The 21933-nt window shown below is 37.1% G+C and overlaps 4 protein-coding genes across 4 annotated transcripts in view; 2 read left to right on the top strand and 2 right to left on the bottom strand.

The window, feature by feature from the left end:
• The first annotated feature begins 2472 nt into the window (after positions 1-2472).
• On the top strand, positions 2473-4612 carry LOC111431717 (ethylene-responsive transcription factor 10-like). Its single transcript, XM_023068427.1, has 3 exons — positions 2473-2643; positions 2852-3049; positions 3235-4612. Exon 3 carries the CDS (start codon positions 3360-3362, stop codon positions 4395-4397), a length of 1038 nt encoding a protein of 345 aa, XP_022924195.1. The 5' UTR covers positions 2473-2643; positions 2852-3049; positions 3235-3359; the 3' UTR covers positions 4398-4612.
• Positions 4613-7741: 3129 nt separating this feature from the next.
• LOC111431621 (NADH dehydrogenase [ubiquinone] 1 beta subcomplex subunit 10-B) lies at positions 7742-12649 on the bottom strand. Its single transcript, XM_023068314.1, has 3 exons — positions 12282-12649; positions 11866-11916; positions 7742-8062 (listed from the first exon to the last, which is right to left on the bottom strand). The coding sequence occupies exons 1-2, from the start codon at positions 12565-12567 to the stop codon at positions 11885-11887; spliced, it is 318 nt and encodes a 105-aa protein (XP_022924082.1). The 5' UTR covers positions 12568-12649; the 3' UTR covers positions 7742-8062; positions 11866-11884.
• Positions 12650-13086: 437 nt separating this feature from the next.
• On the top strand, positions 13087-17061 carry LOC111431641 (proline-rich protein 36-like). Its single transcript, XM_023068339.1, has 7 exons — positions 13087-13336; positions 13475-13552; positions 14218-14253; positions 14343-14918; positions 15034-15126; positions 16404-16592; positions 16703-17061. The coding sequence occupies exons 1-7, from the start codon at positions 13244-13246 to the stop codon at positions 16826-16828; spliced, it is 1191 nt and encodes a 396-aa protein (XP_022924107.1). The 5' UTR covers positions 13087-13243; the 3' UTR covers positions 16829-17061.
• A 37-nt stretch (positions 17062-17098) lies between these two features.
• LOC111431640 (synaptotagmin-5-like) overlaps positions 17099-21933 on the bottom strand; it is a 6282-nt gene continuing 1447 nt past the window's right edge. Inside the window, exons 2-14 of the mRNA XM_023068338.1 lie at positions 21091-21165; positions 20884-20991; positions 20773-20805; positions 20604-20693; positions 20366-20491; positions 19761-19904; positions 19274-19693; positions 18872-19006; positions 18584-18802; positions 18226-18498; positions 18019-18156; positions 17621-17941; positions 17099-17543 (exon numbers count right to left, since the gene is read on the bottom strand). Of these exons, the coding sequence (XP_022924106.1) occupies positions 17325-17543; positions 17621-17941; positions 18019-18156; positions 18226-18498; positions 18584-18802; positions 18872-19006; positions 19274-19693; positions 19761-19904; positions 20366-20491; positions 20604-20693; positions 20773-20805; positions 20884-20991; positions 21091-21165 (2301 nt within the window). The 3' untranslated portion in view covers positions 17099-17324. The remainder of the gene's footprint in view (positions 17544-17620; positions 17942-18018; positions 18157-18225; positions 18499-18583; positions 18803-18871; positions 19007-19273; positions 19694-19760; positions 19905-20365; positions 20492-20603; positions 20694-20772; positions 20806-20883; positions 20992-21090; positions 21166-21933) is intronic.

The following is a 21933-nucleotide window of genomic DNA, read 5'->3' as shown; positions in this document are numbered from 1 at the left end:
CTGCAAAAAAAAAAAAAAAAAAAAAAAAAGAATGTTTTTTTTTCTAAAATAATAATAAAGAAAAAAAAAAAAGTAGGATCTTTTATTGGGAGACTTGAAAGGCCATAACAAAATAACACAAACACCTCAGCTTGCCTCTCGCTTTTGACTACCATAGTGTTTCCCCCAGTTTTTTCTAGCTCCCAAAAACATTTTATTCCATATCTAACCCTAAATCAACATTATGGTCACTTTTATGAGTATTAGATTTAAATTTTATTCGATACAATTCAATTGGCCACAAATAATGTGGACGTGTCAGATACTAAATTCACATAAAAATTGTCGTTTACCGAAATTGAAAAAGAAAAGTATTTAAGATACGTAACTTGCCTATCATTGATATGACGTTTCAATCATTAGTTTGTATGCGTTATACGTTATAAATAGTACAATAACGAACTCAATCTAATATAACCTAACGGAACGCATATAATATTTCTATAAATAATAACAACCGCCACTGAAACTAGTAGTATACATAGTATTTAGGACAACGAAATTACTATAAATACAAGCGAGATTCACATTTGAAATGAAATAAAAAATAAAGTGGAAGGAGTTTAAGATAATTGGAAATTAAAAAAAAAAAAAAGAAAAGGAATTAAGAAATGAAAAAAGGCATTAAATGTGAAGTTAATTGGTTGCCATAGATGGAATAACAAAAGAGAGGCATATTTGAGAAGAAGTCGAGGTTTTGATGGTAATTGAGGGAGATTTTGTCGTGATGTGGTGGAATGTAAGGCAATTTAGCTGTAATTTTGTGGGTATTCCGTCTATTATTTTTGTAGTTTTATGTTACAAAAAGTCTTAATATTTTGAAATTTTAGTCAAACCTATGAATAAATGGACACTAAATGTTTTATAATCATTTTCATTACGATAAATTATTCTTGTAGATAAATGCTTTGACCTTTTTGCATTAAATTCCCATACTCAAACTTATATTTGGTATTCTCGTTTATCTTAATTGCATAAATTCAGCTTAATCAACCATTTTATCTTTTACATTTATTTTCCCCAATTTTAAATTCCAATAATGTTTTTTTTTTTTTAAATTGTTTTTCTTTTTTTATTTATACAAAAAAAGTGTAAGAATAAAATTTGAGTAAAAAAAGAAATTAATTTTGGAAAGAAAAACAAATAAATAAATGCAATTATTCAACCATATAAGTATTTAATTATATTACCTCTCAATTATTACTGATTTGCATTGAATTTTATAGTTCCCTTCCATTTTTTCTAATTCAAGCTAAAGATTGAATCTTTACTTTGTTAGATTTTGCAATAATGTGACCATTTAATTTATTTCCAATAAATTCTTCATAAGTGACTGCATTTGACTGACAAAATAAATTATTTTTTTTCCTAAAATAAAATACACATTAAAAAAAGTTATTACATAAAATAAAATTATTATACAACAAAGCTTTAATATGAAATATTTTTGAAAATACGAGGAATCATTTTTTTATATTAAAAATTGAAAAACTACATTTAAATCACTATCAAACTAGATGAGGACGAATCAAATTTTATATTTTATCGTTATACAATTAAATCCCATTGGTCCTATTTCCATTTTATTAATTAATAAATTTAAATGCAGAATATTCTTTGTTTTTTTAGATGACGTGTATATTATTATCGTGTATAATCATAAACAACAAATTTATAGGTTGACTTAATATGGCTCTTGTGATATACTTGGGATCCAAGTTTTAGACTTCGACATGTTTTAAATAGTATAAAAGTAAAACCTCTTATGGTATGACGTGGTCCGTGGGTGGGTGACTCAAGAAAAAAGTTGGTGGAGCATGTGACACTTGAATATGGCAGTGACTCGAATAATACGAGTCGTATTCTAATATGAGTGACAATAAAAAGCCGTCAAATCAAAGAGTTGTTGTCGGAATAGAAGCCGAGGAATAATCCAATCGAGTATTGAAGAACGTAAGCTAATAGAGGTGGACGTATAATAGAATAATGTTGCGATACACAAAAACATACCGATTGTGTTCATAGGTATATCATTCAAAAAGCATGGGCTAGAATGTGTAAAATGAAGGAATAATGGGGTGAAAAAAGAAAAGAAAAAGATGAAAAGGGTATATTAGGAAATTGTGTGAAGAATTTAAAATTGTATGGTGGGCGAGTGAGATTTTGAGTATTTGATATTATAGAAAGTTTTAAGGTCTCGTGGTGTAGTACTGTTTTTGAAATAGTGTGTGAAATGACTAAAATGCCATTGATGTTTGGCAAGGGCCCACCTGAGAATTAAAAAAAAAAGGAAAAAAGAAAAAAAAAGACGTAATAATAGACGAAGGCTTGACTGGGGAACGGAGGTGAAGATTGGATTGGGTGGACAGATGGCCCAAGAAGCGGCACGCGAGGGGGAGGAGGCTCCTTTAGCTCAGCTTAAAATGCGTTGTTTCACACTCACATTTCGTCCGTCCGCACAGAGATTGAGAGAGACACAGAGGGGGGAGGGCAGAGTTTGAGGGGAAAAGGCTGTGTGTTGGAGGCTAAATCATTTACAACAGAATCACCTCCAACCAAAGCCCACGCACACCCCTCAAACCAGAATACTCTCTGACGCCTTCAGTGAGTCCTCTCAAATCCCCCTTTTTTTCTCTTGCTTTCTTCCATTAAAACTTGATTTCTTGGTTATGGAAGCTATTGGGAACTGAATCTTCTCTGTTTTTTTGAACTTTTTTGGCTATTGATTGTGTATTTTGTGGGATTTTTTTTTATATTTCTATGATTTTCAGCTCATGATTCTGACCCATTTCCTTTGATTCTTGTTTCGTAGCTTGTGTGTCGATTCTTTTTCTCTTCACAAAAGGGGTTTGGCGGAGGGATTTATGTCTTTTGAGCTTCATCTGTCCTCTGGAGCGTTGAAGCACCTCTGCTTTTCTTGTTCGTCTCTGTTCTTCACCCTTCACATGCAATTCGATTCTCAACAAAATCACAGTTTCCGATCCTTTTTCATGCAATTAACATCAAATCGGTATGTGGGTTCTGCATATTTCTCGTTTATTTTTAGAGTTTAATCCCTCAAACTCCATTTTCTTATGGGTCTATGGCTGTTCTTATAAAACCCTCTTTTTTCTGGTCTTGTTCTGAAGTGAAATGATTTCAAGCTTTTATCAGATATCATATTCTCTGCTCAATTTTGGTTCATTTTTGTTTCAGGGTTGTGGGTTTTCATCGACATTAAAGATCTCGCCCAAAACTTTTCACCCCTTCAAAGTTTCATTCGTAGAACAAGCTTTGGCTTCGTTTATTCATTCATTATAGTTAAAGAATTGAACCCCAAAATGGGCGGATTCCGAAGGCAGTTCGTCAGCCGAGATATATATGGTAACGATGATAAGAAAATGAAGCAACCAAAACAAGAAAAATCCAATTCCGTGAGGAAAATTCGTGTCCTGTTACACGATCCTGATGCTACCGACTACTCAAGTGAAGAAGATGAACATTTCAATCAAAACGCTAAAAACATAGTTTGGGAGATACCCTTTCCAGGTATCAGCCGTAACCCATCCAAGGAGGCCTCACACAAACAAAATGCTGATGCTAATGCTGATGCTGATGCTGCAAAATTCAAAACCAAGGCTGATGTAAAAGAAAGCAGTGGAAAAACCCAGCGATCGTCGTCGATGTATAAAGGCGTTCGACGAAGAAAATGGGGGAAATATGCAGCCGAGATTCGAGATCCTATTCATCGACGAAGATTGTGGCTCGGTACTTACAACACTGCAGAAGAAGCTGCTATTGCTTATCAGACAAAGAAGCACGAGTTCGAAAGTATGCAAACCATGGAGAAGAACAACAGTGAGCTCGGCGGAGAGAAGAAGATCAGATCACTCGTTGTCGACACCGCTGAATCTAAAGAAACTATGTCTATGTTTTCGCATCCTTCACCATCATCTGTTCTTGATCTGTCTACTGGAAGCTCATGCAGCAATGGACTCAAGAGTGTAAAACAATTCAATGTGGATCAAACCATGGAAGAACATTCAATCACCGGTGAATGTATGGTTATGCTAGATGGAGTAGAAGACATGCTGGAATCCATCTATAAAGACGAGCCGTCCATTTCAGACATCCTGGACGAGACGCCGATGCCAATACTACCATTTGATTCGCGGGAATTGGATTTTCAAGTTTTCGACGACAATGCGTTGATCTGCAGCGATTTTGATCGGTTATATAACGATATGAACTATGTAGAGGATTGTACTCTATACGACATCGAAAACAGTCTCGGGGCGCTCGATCTTCCTCCAATGGAGATAGAATTCGACAAGGAGTTTTCATGGTTCGACGAGACGTTGAGTATATCGTGCATATAAATTTTGCAGGTAGAAGAGGAGATAGTAGTGTTAAAAGCACAGCAAATAAAAGCATTGTGAAGGTGCAATCTGTGATAAATGTATGGAAGAGGGAGAGAATTCTTGGGTTTTTGTCTGGGCTTCAGAGCCGTCCAAGATTGTTTTTTTCAACTCTCATTTGTATTGCTAAGTTATATGATTAATTTGAATGCAAGTTTTGCCTGCTTCTCTGCATAGCATATATTTGTGTTTTGTAACATACAGACAGACAGTCCCTGATTTTGTCCCCTGTTTTGTTCTTTATGGCATGTGTTTGCCAAAGCCTTATGGGGAAGATACAGACAGCGAGGTAAGGACGGCCATGTAAAGTGAAAAACACGTTAATTTGACCATGAAACGCATGGACAACACAGGGACAGACTTACTTGCCTAACAAGTTTTCAAACATTTGAAACTCGTTTACTTCCCTACATCATGAAATAAGTGAGCCGGGTTAAGATAGTCGCATTAGAGGTCATTTAACAGCTTCTCGCAGATCATTAGGTTCACCTAGTTAGGCTCGACCTCGAAGAAAGATTGAGTGGTGGAGTGGCTAATGAGCCTCTTTCTCGATACTCAACATCATCGGCGCGAAGCATAGTAGGGAAGGGAGCACAAACGATGGAATAGCTAGGGGAAGTCGGATCCTTTGACAAAAATGGAGGACTTCCCACTATTAAAAAAGGCCGTACATCAACTTTTAGAAAAAGAGGGATCGAACTTAAAGAAAAAAATTTAGGAAAGTCAATTCAATGAATAGACCTCGAGTCAACGGGACGAGAGACAGCGTTACCTAAATACGAAGACTTTTGATAAAATGGGGAGATTAATTAAGGTTATAATGTAAAAGGCAAGTTGAAAGTAAGAAAGGTGACATATTTGTGTGGCTTGTCGGGGAAGTTAGTGATGTATGGAGAAGGATAATGGCGGTGGAACAGCGGCAGAGGATGGGTGGCTGGGTGGCTGGGTGGCTTGACAAGGAAGCAATATTTGCATTATTTGAGGGTGGTGGTTATATGTACTTTTCTTTGCTCATTAAAAAGAATATTTCCTTTTTCCATTCAAGCTTAAAGTTGAATTTCACAATAAAGTGGGGGCATTTTAGCAAATAATAATAATAATTTTTTTTATTTCCAAGGGCTTAGAGTGAAATTTACGTTTGACTTCAGTCTTTGTATGTTGGAAAAAAGTCAAAGATCTCGTCTTGTCACATGGCTCTAAAACCTGAGTTAGAATAATAATAATAATAATAAATTTAGTATATTTTGTTTACGGTAATCATTAATATACATTATTCATTTGTTGACCTACATATTTATTGAATTGATTGCTACATGTTTGTCTTTTTTCCGTCAATTTCATTTGGGAAACTTATTAATAACTAATTAGCTTCATAATTATAATTAATTAAAAAGAGTCAACTCACGATCACGATTCTTCTTTAAGTAAGAAATTCACTGCGTAAATATTATCACGTGACATTTTATATTCTGCTGAGTTTGTCACTCGTAAATTTTCACTGAATATGTCACATTTGAAATGGTGTGAAAATAAGCGTTAAAAGTTAGAAATCGAAATACTGAAAGTAAAGATGTTATATGAGGTTCGTGAAAAGGAAAAAGAAACATTTCTTATAAAGATGTGGAAATCTCTCAACTTGAGCGGAAACCCAGAAGGAAAAGTTCAAAGAGAACTATATTTATTAGCGAACAAACTACCCGAGATTATTACGTGCATAAATGAAAAATAAAGTTTAATGGATGTTGTAAACCTTTTTCCTCCTTTAAATTGGTATTTTTAGAAAGTAGTATTACAAAAAGTGATAGGACACCCTAACAACAAGATTCTATCCTTCATTAAAGCTTACCTATCTCATGAATTATAATTGATGATATAATAAAAAGATTCCAACTATCAAAATAATTTAAACTTTGGCATGCTTTAGTGTTCGACCATTTTTATCATATGGGAAGCTAGCAATTAAATAGTATGATATGATATTGTATGTTAACACAATAAAAGATATTGGATGAAAATGGAATATATTGATCACAGAGCATCATAGCTTACCAGCTCAAGATGTTGGCAGAAAGGGCTTATGGGGGAAGTTGGGAGGAAAGGGAAGAACAATCCTAAAGATCAAAATAACACTACACATATCATTACTAATCTCTCACAAGATTTTAGGAATGATTCATGAATTTAAGAAGATTTTTAAGTACTTCAAAGCAAATCAATATTCAAAATTCGTTATTTGAATCACGTGTTTGAAAGTTTGTAATTTGATCCAAAAGTTCTAAGAAATTTGTAAAAAAAAGTAGAAGTTTCAAAATAGTGTGGCTTTGAAGTGGAAAAATTAATTATTCAATGAAACTGCCACGATAAAGTTGTTCAAGAAGAAACGTTGGATCTGAATTCTAAAGTCTATAAGCTGGAAGTGACTCGTAAATTCTGAAAAACTCCGAACTAAACATAAAAAAAAAAATAACGATAGCTGAATTTTAATTATTAGGGCTTACAAAAATGAGATGCATATTCTCAATACTTCGTCACTTTGTTCAAATTCCAAATCTTAAAATTCAATTCTGTTACGTTGCAGAGATATTATTCAAATTATTCATGTTTTCCCTTTATTTGCTCCCTTTTTGAAAATGGAATGGGAATCAGAAAAGGCCGTATAAGAATTTCGGGACCAACAAAAAAAGAAAAATAATAATAATAAAAACTACACATACCAATATTATTCTATCTTATACACATACCAATATTATTCTATCTTATCTTACAGGAATTTAATCCCTTAAAAGCATGAACACCCTCAAATAAATCACTGTCCATCCGTTGCAATAATAATCACCAATGAACTCATAAACCAACAGATTAGGCCGTCTAGTCAATCAAATTTATTATACTAACCCGGAAATTACGCTATTGAATGGTTGAAACTTTGGAATAATAAAAAAAAGGAGGCAACAGTATGGGAGATAAAGGCCATTGACGAAAGGTTCGAGCTTCGTACAAATCTAAAAGGGTTTTGGGTAAGAAGCAATCCGTGGATCCTATCTAAAATCTGAGCTCATAAATAAAGATTTAAAATACTTGTGCTCAAATGATCATAATCATTTTGGTAAGAAATCCTAATCAATGTATAGTACTTCTGAAATTGGATTAATTTAAAGAAACTGTTGAGAAATGATTTATTCAAAAATGACTTTGATGTGCTTAAACTAGAAGGCATACTAAATATACCTTAAATACAGTTAGACGAACTCAATGAATCGACCATGAAGTCTTCTGCTAGACTTTAGGAGCATCACTTCCGATTATATCTAAAACTGGCAACCAGATGAAACCTTTGTTTAACAGAGAACAAATACAAAGTTGAACAGAAGCATGCAGTGGCAGATGTTTTGATTATTTGGGTGTTTTTCCGATGTCCAAGTAATTGGCAATTGCAGGCAATAACAAGAAATCTAACGTAAATCAATTGCCCATGGCACTGTGTGTGATCCATGCATATTCCTTTTTTGAAACAAGAAAGAAAGTAATAATGATAAAAAAAACTGCAGCTGATGAGGCCCTGATAATAAAACAGATCACAAGGAGGCAAGCCATCCGAACATTTTCCTGCAAGCCATTTTGTTCACCTGCAAGAGATGCGAAAACCTGTATCTTCATCTCGGAATAACAAATAATGACAAGCAAGAACCACCAAAGGCATCAGCCACATGACTAGCAAGTACAAATTAGCATTCAGTTATCCTTCATATGTTGTAATCCGAAGGGTCTCTCTGTTCAGCCCTGTGTTATTCTTCCTGCAAGACTTTGGACATCCAATATTTTCTTCCCTCATTTCTTCTCTCCACCCTTTCTTCTCCAAGTTTTGGAAATTGAAGATCCTGAAGAAATTAGGTTGTTTTCTGGCTGATTTAGGAGGAATATTTTCGTTAACTTCAACAAAAGAATCTTCTTTTTTTTTTTTCTCTCTTCGGTCCTCTAGTGTATTAGGTGTACTTTGGAAGATTCAAACCATCTTTTACGGCTTTGCCATTGTTCTAGTAAGGCGTGACATTGTAGTTGGCAGGCTCTTCAGTTATAAATTCAGGTCGTGCAATGATGAAGTTATCTTAGGCACTACTTTTTAGGATACAAGCTATTTGTTGGGGCAGGCTGGCTAATTTGTTATTCTATGAAATTTTTGGTAGGAAAGAAACAAAGAATTTTCAAGTCTTCAGAGGCTGGGGCTCTTTTTTGCAATTTTTTGTTCGTTGTCCCTTTCATAGTTGGGTTGTGGCCCTTTTTGTACTTTTTGTCTCAATAAAATTTGGTTTGATTATTAAAAGAAACATCCATTCAGTTCTAATATATACTTAGTTCAGACTATAGTGGAAAGGTAGCTATATCACTCTTTCCAGCAAGACCAAACTCCAGCCCAGTTCAAGTTCATAGTTTTTCTTTATTATCCATTATCCTTTTTCTGTTTTTTCTTTCTTTTAATTGAATAATCTGTTTTCCCTCTAAACAGAGAAAGACCGAGCTACACAAGACTAATAAGGCTGAAAGGAAAAGGGAGCCCAAACAAGAAAAATAATAAAATTATAATAAGAGGCCCCCAATTGTTTGAGAATAAAAATAGAGGGCAGTTACTAAAAATTGTGTATTGAATATTTAGATTATTTTCAGTGTGTCGGGCTTCATTTTCTTTACCAAAACCCTTCCTTCATGAATGGGTAAATTCAAAAGAGAGGCTTTCCCCTTCATGACAAATAGGTGGATTCCAACACTCCTCCCTCCATCATGACAACCTCTGCTTATCCCAAATCTTCGCAAAAAATGACATCTTAACAGGATATAAATAAATCTTCGCTCATAAATGTAGGACACACGAGGAACTCTAGATAACTTCCTTGGTAGCAATGCTAACCAAACAAGAAAAAAATGGTCCAGGAGAAACCAGATAAGCAAATCCAGAAAGAGAGATTATCAAGAAAAAAAATGGTCAAGGAGAACTTCAGACAACCAAATACAGAAAGAGAGATTATCAAGAGCACCCCGGGGACACAAGAGTCCAAATACAACAAGCATTCAAATCTGGACAAAGAAGGGAACACAATGTATGGAGGATGGATTGTTGACTTCCCTTTTAGACAGGCTATTCAGGAGTGAAATTTACAACAACGAACCACCTAAGGGCAATTGATTAGAAACAACCTAATGTTTTTTTAAAGCTTGAGGCACACTAAATAATTTTTTTAGGCGAACATTAGAAAAATATAAATAATTTTTAATATATGAAGACAAGTGGTGTAACAGAATAATTGGATGATAAGAAGCTAACAAAATAGAACTTTTATTTGAGATGGTAGGAAAAAAACAAACATGTCTATATCTATATCTATATATTTTTTTATAAGAGACAATTTCATTGATGTTTAAAATTTACAGAATGAGAAAGGTACAACTATAGGAAGCAAAAATATTAGACAATTTACACCAAAATATAGCTTGATAAACAACATTATTGAAGAGTTTTATATAAGTTTGCGTCTCTTTCGTGAAAATTCTTTGATTTCTTTCTTCCACAGATTACAAAAGAAAGCCATGATGAAATTTTTTCATAATAGAGTTTTTGCATTATTGAAAGGATGGTACGACTAAGTCATGTCCAATAAATCTTTGACCTCCCTAAGAAATATGAGATGTCATCCGAAGATATTGAGAATCTTTATCTAGAAATTCTGAGCATATGTGTGTTGCATAAATAAGCGGCTTTGTGTTTCACTGTCTCAATAGCATAATGGACACCAATTTGGAAATATAAGTTTTCTCCACAATTTTTTTTTGTGATGGATCTCCATATCCATTTTGCGAGTAGAGCTTTGTTATTCATTGAAAATAAACCAAGTCCTTTTTATGCTGGGAAGTTTATGATATTCTATCAAACAAGGTCTATCAAACAAGGTGTGTCATCCTTCCCATAGATAGTTTCTAAGTAATCTTTCTATACCCGTAGCAACTTTTTTGTGGCATTTCAAATAGAGACGTGTAGTAAGTGGAGAGATTGGATAGTGTGGCTTGTATTAGGGTGAGTCTTCCCCTTTTGTAGTAAAACATAATGATCATATTGATAACCTTTCTATCTATTTTTTCTACAAGTCTTCCAAAAGGAAAAGGATTTGTGGTTTTCTTTTGGGGGTAATCCTAGATACATATTCGGCCATTCCCCTTTTTTTTATGATTTGTTGGTTAATTCTTCAATAATTTTTGTGCTAACATATGATGCCCATAATCTATCTTTTGGAGATTGATATTTTGTTCAGAGATTCTTCTGAAGGTTTTTATTGTCTTGAGCATGTTTTTTATGGAAGAGATATCCAACAAATCTAAAAAGAGGATTGTGTCCGCGAACTGAAGGTGATTGATTATGAAGCCTACATGCAAATCTAAAATCCGTTTATCTGCCCTTCGTCTTCAATCTTTGTGAGTAGGCGACTAAGGCCATCCATTAATTGTGAGAGGGAGAACCTTTTTAAGACATTCTGATAGCACCTTTGATATGATTTTATATAGTTCGATTGTAAAACTTGGGGGAAAAAGTCTGCAACAGTGCAAACATCCAATTTCTTTGAGACCAAACATATGTAGGTTTCATTTAGGTTGTCATTGATAATTCTATTCTGAAAAAAATGAACAGCTAAAGACCCCACTCAGCAACCCTAACGTTGAAAAGAATAGGCCAATGGTCCAAAATACTACAACTAAAAATATTTTTTGATGTCCTTGAAAAATATCCAGCCACCCTCTTGACAATAAAAGAATATGTCATACCAATAAAGCACAAAGATTGGACCAAGAGAAGTTACCACTCACAAGAGGGGGATCCAGTTCCAACTAATTGTGAACTTGAACAAAACTATACAAATCAGGAGAAGCAGCTCACACCACTTCTAAGGACAAAAAATTAGGAAGATCCCATAGAATGACGATATCCCCAACTCACACAACTTCTAAGGACAGCAAATAACGAGGAACCACTGAATGACACACCCCTAGAGTTACCTTCAGCTTCAATAACACCCCACTTAATGTTATTATCGTGTCTCCTACATCACTTAAAAGAACTGTGAACGAGTGACATGTTAGCAATTTCAATCGTTCTAAAAAACAAGCCACCAGTCAGAAAATTTTTAGGAAAGTTTGCTGTACATTCCTACAAAGTTCTCACTCAACAGAGAAATAGAAAACTAAGTGAAATTATTAACCACTGATCTGAGTTAATGCTTCTTTACACACCTCAAAGCAGTAGACGAAATAAAGCATAGAGCTTGTTGATTAATTCAAGCTAATATACACTGTTAATTTATTCAAGCACTGACTAAAAAAAAGGTTTGATTACTGTACGATCAAGTACTAAAATTAGCCAAAAAAACTTGCGAACATTCGAACTCACCGTTATTCCTCCCAGAGATTCACTCCGATTCCACTGACTCCACTTTAGGACCTAACCAAAAACAAGAAGAAACAGCATCAGATGATCATAAAGGAGGGAGAGTCACATTTACTCGGTCATTGAAATTGCATAGGAAACCCGAAGAAAGAAAAAGAAGAATAATCCAGCCAGCGAGCACCAAATTCAAAAGGTTGACATGAATCAGATTAATTTCGAAAAGTATATATCCACGGATTTATAAACCAACGATATTTCAGAAAACAACACTTCCAAAACGGAGCATATTTCCACTTATGAGCATCACCCAATCACAGCCAACCATCAGCGACTCGAAGTATCTCCATTTTCAACCAAAGATTGCAGAAATGATAATACTTCTCAGAAATTAAACAGAAATTAAGACGAAAAGAGAGAACCATGAAGGGATGGGTGGCGTCCATCCTTGCCCCAGCCGATGCCGCGAGTGGAATCTAGGTATTGTTGAACAAGGTGGCGGCATTTCTGAAGGTGGTTGACCCCTTCAATACGGTAGCACCATCTGAGCTTTTCCCTCAGTATCTTCGCCTTTTCTATTTCGATCCACTTCTCTCTCACAATGTGTTCCCTCATCTCCAGCATCGCCACTGGATCCTTATACGGATGCTCCGGATCGAAATCATCCGGCGGAGATTCATCGAATTCGACCGTCTTCTTCCTCCCCATAGTTTTTTTCCCCTCTTCTCTTTGCCTGCTCTCAGTTCTCAGGATCGCTCTCTCGCACCTACACGGGAGCACAACGCCCCATATTCCTTGTAGCTTCCTAACAAATGGGCTTGGTTCAATGGACTTCTGATTTTGGGCCCATTCTTGTTCCTCACAGAGCCCATTGGGCCAAATATTTTTAATGAAATAACAAATAGTTAGATTTAAAATCGGCCCATTATTGATCCTCAAAAAGGCCAAAGTATTGGGCCTAATGTTTTTTTCTATTTTATGAAAAGAACATAATAGTTACATCTAAACTCAGCCCATTCTTGTTCTCTGAAAGCCAATTTATTGGGCCGAACGTTTTATTTTTATGAAAAGAACATTAGTTAAGATTTAAACTCGGCCCATTGTTGTTCCTCAAGAAGCCCAATGTTTTGGGCCATGAAGACCAATGTTTTGGGCCGAATGTTTTTCTTTTTTCGATAGAAAGAACATAATAGTTTGTTGAAAATTTCTGCATTTTTCTGTCGCCCGACCCCGAGGGAGATCTCTAAACTTCCAGACGAGCAAACGCTACGCTGGGTCTTCAGAGAAACGCCCATTAACTACATACCAACCAAGTTTCGCTGCGCTGTTGGCGAGAAATTGCGAAGGAACAATCTCAGTCCCAATTGGCGTTGGAACGTAGAACATGGCTGGAAAGCAAGTTACCGGCACCGGTCTGCCGGAGAGCATCGCGGGAATGTCGAAGAACCAACTATATGACATCATGTCTCAAATGAAGGTACTTATTTTTCCTCTCGCTGTCGGAATCTATATTGGTCTGTCCCCGCTCTTCGTCCACTTTCTGAGTTCGATCTTTGTCTCCGAGCAATGTCCGGATATCGGAGGAATGATTACTGCTGTGTTTATTATTCTGCAGACACTGATCGAACAGAACCAGCAGCAGGCGAAACAAATCCTTATCCAAAACCCGCTATTGACCAAAGCTCTTTTCCAGGTTTCAATTTTTAGGTTTTTCGTGTCTTGAGAAAAGTTCATTTCATTTACCATTTAGAGCTAGCCAGTTAATCTTCTCTTGGCCGAGTTTAACAAATAGGGCTGTACGTGAACCGGATTTTGAATAATTGCTAGTGCCTCGAGGAAATTGAATCTGTTTTAGTAATGTGCACACTTGTATAATCTTTTGCGAGGTTTAATTTTAATATCTTTTGAAGTAAACCTGTTGGTGGATCATATTCTTGAATGAATGGATTTATCTATTCTGGGTGAAATCAAACAAGTTTTGTAGCATCTCTCTATCTTTCCCAATTGCATTCAAGGACGTGTATTCTTGAAGACGGCGAAAGTAGTCTGGAGCACGAGTTTTCTTCTTATTACCCCCTCGGAGACAGCATCGATTGTCAAATGTTTGTATGGCCTACTACAAGCGTCAAGTTTGAGCACTAGATTGTGTAGGCATTTGTTTGTTCAGAATCATTTTTAACAACTAGGCGTGACTGCAAATGTTATTTATAATATTAATTTATGCCCTAGGGTACACTGAGTTATGTGGTTAATAGTCTGGACCCTTTTTACTGGTTAATCAGCACATTTAGAGGTTTTACCTTTAATTCCTCTTTTGATTACTGAAAGTATTATTGATTCTACTTTTTTATCTTCCAGGCGCAGATCATGCTTGGAATGGTACGACCGCCTCAGGTAGCGTGCCATTGTTATTCTACTATTTTTCTTTTTTCTGCATTTTCAATCAGCTTATAGGTATACATCTAAGTTATTCTTCTGTTTAGATTCCAAGCGTTCATCCTTCTGCCTCACAGCATTCTCAACCACCAACTCACACAACTCAACAATCAAATATTCAGCCTACTCAAACATCAGCTGCTCAAATAAGTTTGCAAGAACAGACAAGTACACCACCTTTGGCCCCTCCTAGAAAACAATATCAGAACCAACCATCAATGCCTGTCTCATCAACTACTCTTCCTACCACTAACATTCAGCCCCGGTCAGCACCTCTGATTCCCCTACAGACACCACAGCATCCCAAGGGATTTGATATGCCCCAGGCAAATCCCAGTTCTGCGCCACAACCCTCTCAAATTCCAAATGTACCTCCAATTCTTCCCTCTGCTGCTCAGCCACCTCTACTTCATCAACCCCAGATTTCAACTGCTTCCATCCAGCTGCAGCAGCCATTACAAACAGCTGAGATTCCCCACCTGCCTCCACCGGCACCATTGCCCTCACATTCCAGAGCACCTACGGGTCCAAATTTCCATCAGCACTACCCCCCTCAAATTGGCCACAATATGAATTACCAACCTCCTGGCATCCCACAGCATGTTTCTCAGCCCATATTTCATGTAAGTCTTGGAGTTTTAGTTTTCAAGCTAAAATTCTCTTTTGGATTTACAGTACACAAATCTCCAAGTGAAAATGATCTCTCAACCTCTCTAATCTATTTTTTAAATGTTCTAGTCAGGTACCAAACTCCCTCCTGGCATGGGAAATTCATTTCCCCCAGGACAGTCGGCGCTCCCTAGTCAGCCAGCCCCTCAATCAATGTATCAGGTACTTTTTTTTTTTTTTTTTTACATGATTACAATGTGTTTATCCTGGAAAATGTTGTATAGTAAATATGTCTATCTATAGAATATTTATTATTTTCAACATTTATAATATTATTCATTTAGTAAGCCATACATGTGGAATTTGCTGTGGGAATGGCAGTTTGGTGGTGGAGTTCTTTTGGGATTATTGGGGCTTGGAATAGGGTTGGGGGAGGTGGTTTTGCACTCCCCTTTTAGCGAGAAGGGTATAGTGGTGTGGCAAGCAAGCTTCTTTGCCATTTTATCGGGTAATTGGTTGGAGTGTAATGGTAGGATTTTTTGGGATATGGAGAATTCTAGAGAATAGGTTTAGGAGTTGGTGAGGTTTAATTGTTCCATTTAGACTTAGTTCACTAGACCATTACGTAATTATGATGTTGGTCTTGTTCTTTTGGACTAGAGTCATTTTTATAGTTAGTGTGTGTTTTTTAGGACTTCTTTTTTGTTCACCTTTGTATTTTGCGTGAAAGTTTGGTTTCCTACCAAAAAAAAGTTATAGGTTCTTGGTAGAAATTGTTCGTGTTTGCATTTGTCTGATATAGACACAGTTATGCTTTTAATTTTTGGCATAACTAGTTCAGTAGACCATTGTGTAACTATGATATCTAGGTCTTGTTCTTTTAGATTAGAATCATTTTTATAATTAGTCTTGTTTTTCAAGGGCTTCTTTTTTGTTCACCCTTGTATTCATCATGAAAGTTCGGCCTCTTACCAGAAAAATTGTAAAGTTCTTGGTAGAAATTGTTCGTGTTTGCATTTGTCATGTATAGACACAGTTATGCGTTTAATTTTTGGCATAACCCCTGTAAGACATTAGATGGTGGAACTTGGGTTACATGAAAGAAAACTATTGTAGCAGTCATGATGTTTGTTCTCTTCTAATCTTTTGGATGTCATAGATAGTCTTGTTAGGTCCTATCTAATGAGAAAGAGGAAGGGGTTTGATATTCTTTGATCTTGCACGGTTCTCTATTGAGTTTCCATTTGTGGATTTGGTAGGTGTTAGGCGAGTAAGTATTCTGCATTTTGGATATTACGGAGGACAAACATTTCAAAAGTTTAGTATGAGTGGCATTTGTTGTTTAATTATTCAAAAGTTTTCAATAGGGTTTGCGTATGCAAACTGGTCTTGAGAATGCCATCTACTTGTATACCAAATTATTAAAAGCCATTACAAACACTGTCAAATAACCACAGTATTAGCTGTTTAATATCTCGCTTGGTGCATATTTCTCTCAGGCTGGAGGTTCTAAATTAGGTACAGAATTCATGAATCAAGTTGGAAGTTCAAAGCCTGCTGACAGAGGGCCTTGGATGCCTGGCCCTCCAGAAAATCCTACACATCCACAGCAACTCTCCGGACCACCACCAATACCATCAGTCCTTGGTCAGATGGGCCCTGGCAATCAGCCTCGTGCGGCACCACCGGTACTTTTCTTATTACTTTCTTTTTTCTGTTTTGAACGACAAGTGCTTCTTTTTCATTTTGTTATTGACCTTTGTCTCTCCCCTCCCTTTTCACCCGGATTTTGGTTCAGTTGAGTCAGGAGATGGAGAAGATGTTACTTCAACAAGTCATGAGTCTCACACCAGAACAAATTAATCTCCTGCCTCCAGAGCAAAGGAATCAAGTGCTTCAGCTACAGAAGATACTGCGCCAATGAACAATGTTCTTCGGGCAGGATTCTCTTGATTTTCTCCCCACCCCTTGTTAACTCAAAATGGTTTTTAGGCTGCTAGGGGAAGTCTTGTTGCTATTGTATTTTTTGACTTATGCAGATTTGATGTATTACAATTTCAACTTTTTCCGGAGTGTAGACAAACTTTATAAATCAAACTAAAATGTAGAAACTTTGATTTGAGAAGAATTTGTAATGCTTAGAACTATATTGTTAAATTGTCAACATACATTTTTTTCCTTTTTTCTTCCTCTCTCTTTCTGTGGGCTGTTAGCTTAACAGTTACCGCTGGAAGATTAAAACTCTAACAAATGAAGCTAATTCTGCCCAATTGTTCAGAATAAATAAGAATTCCTACACGAAAATGTATGGACTCGATCTAAATAACATGTACACTTGTATCAGAATCTCCAAATGCATATGCCGAGTCATGATTTGTACAGCAAACTGGCAAGGTCGAGAAGTCTGATGGATCCGATTCTTATCCAAATGATCTTCTACTTGAGGAAGGGGATGAGTTGAGAAACTCCTGACCAAGTTCCTTGATCTTGTTTATTAGAAGCATTTGTTCAGTTTCAAGCTGTGCCATATACTCCTCTTGCAGATCCTCTAGACTTTCCAGCTCACTCATGCCCGTCGCAAGTCCTTCAAGATTGCTATCTTCAATGAAACTTTGTAACTTGTTCATCATTTGTTTCATCTGCAAGAATAAGAGATTTGAAGCTATGATGACAAAAAGTTGGATCGTAAACACATTTGAAGTTCTTTACAACTGACCTGACTGGAAATCCGATGAGCTTTGTTCAAGGAAATTTCAGAATCCAGACTGGTTTTTGAGTCCAAACTAGATCTCTTATCAAGTTCTGGAACTCTCTTGGTGATTTGGATATGTATCTCTCCCTTTTTAACCCCCTGAAGTGGTATCCATTTGTCAAACATCTGGTTTGGAGGCAGCCCTTGATACTCCACAACACAATCACCTATGCTCGACGTTGGGAGCAGAGCATTGTGGTCTTTCACATGTAACAGCAGAGCGCTGCCATTGTCTGGAAACTCCAGAATCTGATTCCACTGGGGCCTTAGAGTTTTGTACATAACCTGCAACAAAATTCATAATTAAAACAATTTCATAAAGAACCTTATGGCTGATGATGAAATTAGAACTTGAAAGATACCTTGGTTCTTTTCTTCAACTTCCCATATTGGACCCTCACGTAAGGATCACTCGTCCCTCTGAGATCAGCAGCAACAAGGTCTCTTGCTTCAACTAGAACGAGTTCGATCCAACCATTTGTTGGAGCCAAGCTTGATCCCTGGGGACATGGAGGAATGATTCAGATATGAAGGATCATATGATTCAGATATGAGCTTGTTAAACATACCCTTGATCCTTCATTGTCATCCACTCTGATGGCTTCTATTTGAAGCCTTAATTCTCCAGAATTCACCTTTTCAAGAGGAATCCATACATCTCTAACTGACCCTTCTACTAATCCTTCCAGATTAACCCTTGCACTCCCAGTGTTATCATTGCCAAAGATGTCTTCAGTAAGGCATTTCAACTTTAGATACTCACCACCACCGATCTCATCAAATTCAAACTTCTGATTCCATAATGGATTGAAGGAGTGAGCAGTTCTTGTGCGCTGGAGAGACTGAAATCATAAACAACAATCATCAAAGGGTTAGCATCATCATTACTCTTAAAATATTTGAGAGATTAGAAGGAAAGAAAACTACCTTTCCATACTGCAATTTCACATATGGATCACACTTTCCATTCTTGTCTTTTGTTGGAAGATCCTTTCCTTCCACAACTGTGATGTTGATCTTTCTTCCAGTGCTCGAAACAAAACTCGACGCCCCGTAGAGAGATTGTTGTGGACTAACGTGGTACCTGTTCGAACTATGTGAACCATCTGAGTACATCCATTCCTTTAAAACAAGCCTCACTGACAGCTGCAACGACATGGTATGTCAGCACGACAGAATCAGCTGCTGCAGCTTAGCAAACTATAAAGATTTTACCTCTCCACAAAAGGCCCCTTCAAATGGAATATCCATTTCAACTTCTTTTCCACAAAACTCAGCATGCCTGGCTATCACACTAGATTCTGGTCCTATTGCCCAAAATGTTGTGGAATCGTCTGCCGCATATTTCATCTGCTCATAGAGAACAAACTTTGAATTAGCTAATCTGGCTCTGATACTATTTGTAACAGTTCGAGCCCACCGCTAGCAGATATTGTCCTCTTTGGACTTTTTCCTTTCGGGCTTCCCCTCAAGGTTTTTAAAACGCGTCTGCTAGGGGAGGTTTCCACACCCTTATAAGGAATGCTTCGTTCCCCTCTCCAACCAATATGGGATCTCACAACGTGACGGAGAACATATAACTTAAACGAGTTTGTATGATTATTGAGTAATTTATACCTTAACCTCACAACTTGCAAGATAATCATGCTTCACATGGCTTGGATTATACTCATAAAGATGAAACCGTAGAGTTCCTGTATCTTCGTGTAAGATCATATTGAATGTGGCATTCCACTGAGGGTCTGAACCTGATCTTGCATCTGTTTTTCTACTAAGCTTTTCAAGTTCAACCTCAACAAATGTCTGCAGATCTTTATCATTAAGATGCTCTCCGAATGAGCCATTAGAAGAGTGGCTTTGTTGTCTTCTTGTTGGACTTCCTTTCAAGCTACTTCGATACAGTTTTCTGGCAGAAATGACAGTCACATATATGATACCACCAACAGCCTTCTTCCTGAGATCAACGGGTGGCAAAGAGAAACAGCGCCTGCGTGGTTCAACCATTGTCCTAACCAGAGTATCTGTAAAAAATTTGACCTGCATAAGAGAGGACAGATTGTTGAGATACTCAAATGGAGTAACAGTGATAGATGTAGAAATATACCAGCCAGGAGGAAACACCAGGGAGCTCTGTTGCAGGCAATGATTGGCTTCCACCACTTCCAAAAGCAATTCCTATTCTTACATCAGGAGTTGTCACAAACGAAAATAGTACTGCCTTCCCATCCAAAATAGGCATCAACACAAGCTGTAAAGGTAATCCAAATAACAGATGAAATTTTACGACATTGCTAACTTTTGAGTGAGTGTGGATTTTATATGGTGGAGTGGAAACTAAAACTCCCAAGACATCCTAAAGTCATAGGAAAAACTCGTGAACAATAAATCAAGCGGAATGCACGTGTCATCTGTGAGATCCCACATCGGTTGGGGAGGAGAATGAAGCAATCTTTATAAGGGTGTGGAAACTTCTCCCTAGCAGACGTATTTTTAAAACCTTGAGGGGATGACTCAAAGGGAAAACCCAAAAAGGACAATATCTACTCGCGGTGGGCTTGGGTCGTTACAAATGGTATCAGAGCCAGACACCGGGTGATGTGTTAGCAAGGAGGCTGAGCCCCGAAAGGGGTGAATTGATCTTGTGTGCTACTTATGCTGAAAAATTAAAACGAACACAGTCGAGGGAAGAGGGAAAGAAACTATACGTACATCACCCTTTATATGTAGACTATTTATGACAATCCGTGCAGTTCCCATAAGTGGCTTGGCCAGTTTGGCTTGCAACAAAATGCTCATTTCATTTGTGTCCCAATCGAAATTCAAATGCATGATTCTCTGTCAAAACTCGATCACATAACTATGTTCAGATTTCAAGTCTTAATCACAGAAAACAACAACCAAACTAGAAATATGATTATACATAATGGAAAAACAAAGAGAGTCCAACCTCACCACCACAAGTTAACCATCGAACCCCACCAAGACCCAAGCTAGGAGGGCACGAGCCTAGAGAAAACTCCAGCAGTTCCATGTTTTCCTACACGAAATTGAGCAATTTGGTTATGTTCTTGTATGTAACAGCTGAAAGATGGAATGGCCAGAGTAGGTGTACTCACAATAAGCCTCGACTTTCGGTCCTTCAACCGTTTCTGCATAGAGAAACTCTTAAGTGAGTCAAATGATGTCAATACTCAAATTTTTGTGTGTAGAACAAGTAGGGTACTCACATTTACTGCGGATGAAAACTTTGAGGAAAGTTTTGGATTAAAATAATTTGGCCATACTTCCATCAACAGCTTATTCAACCATGCACAGGGTTCCAGAGGTGTTTCAGGCTGTTTAAGTTATGAATAAAAGAGGAAAGAAATTAGGCTACCACATTCAAAATCTCAAGCAGTCATCGAGGAGGAAAGCAAAAAAGAACAAAGATATACCGAAGTGTTTGTTACAAGTCGCCTCCATTTTGTGTTCAAATCATCAACAATTACTTGGCGTTCATAACTCCCATACTGCAGGAGAAAGATGATATTGCGTTGAATCTTTAACGTTGCTCAAACACAATGACATAATCATAACACCATTTTCCAGACAACATCTCCCCACGTGACAATGTTAAGCCAAGTGTCAAGGGCCTATGCTGATGGAAGCTCTCAGCGACTTTATCACCGTTTGGGAATATCAATCAACCAAAAAACTTGATAGATATAGCTGACATTTTCCATAGTTTTCAATAATTAATGAATCTACTCGACACCATGATTATGTTACTAATGATGTTACTAATGTAACGGCTCAAGTCCACCACCGGCAGATATTTCCTCTTTGGACTTTCCCCTTTAGGCTTCCCCTCAAGGTTTTTAAAATGCATATGTTAGGGAGAGATTTCCACACCCTTATAAAGAATGTTTCGTTCTCCTCTCCAACCGATGTGGGATCTTACAATCCCACCCCTTTTGGGCCCAACGTCCTTGCTGGCACTCGTTCCCTTCTCCAATCGATGTGGGACCCCCAACTCACCCCCCTTCCGGGGCCCAGCTTCCTTGTTGGCTCACCCTTCTCGCTGACACATTGCCCGGTGTCTGGCTCTAATACCATCTGTAACAGCCCAAGCCCACCGCTAGCAAATAGTGTCCTCCCCTCAAGGTTTTTAAACATGATTGCTAGGAAGAAGTTTCCATACTCTTATAAAAAAATGTTTCGTTCTCCTCCCTAACCGATATGGGATCTCATAACTAATGTTGATTGAAATATAAAAAAAAAAAAAAAAAAAAAAAAAA

The sequence above is a fragment of the Cucurbita moschata genome, unplaced genomic scaffold, assembly GCF_002738365.1.
Source record: "Cucurbita moschata cultivar Rifu unplaced genomic scaffold, Cmos_1.0 Cmo_Scf00036, whole genome shotgun sequence".
In the NCBI taxonomy this organism is placed as follows: Eukaryota; Viridiplantae; Streptophyta; class Magnoliopsida; order Cucurbitales; family Cucurbitaceae; genus Cucurbita; species Cucurbita moschata.
The sequence above is the reverse complement of the archived record's forward strand: the minus strand, read 5'-3'. Positions and strand labels throughout refer to the sequence as shown.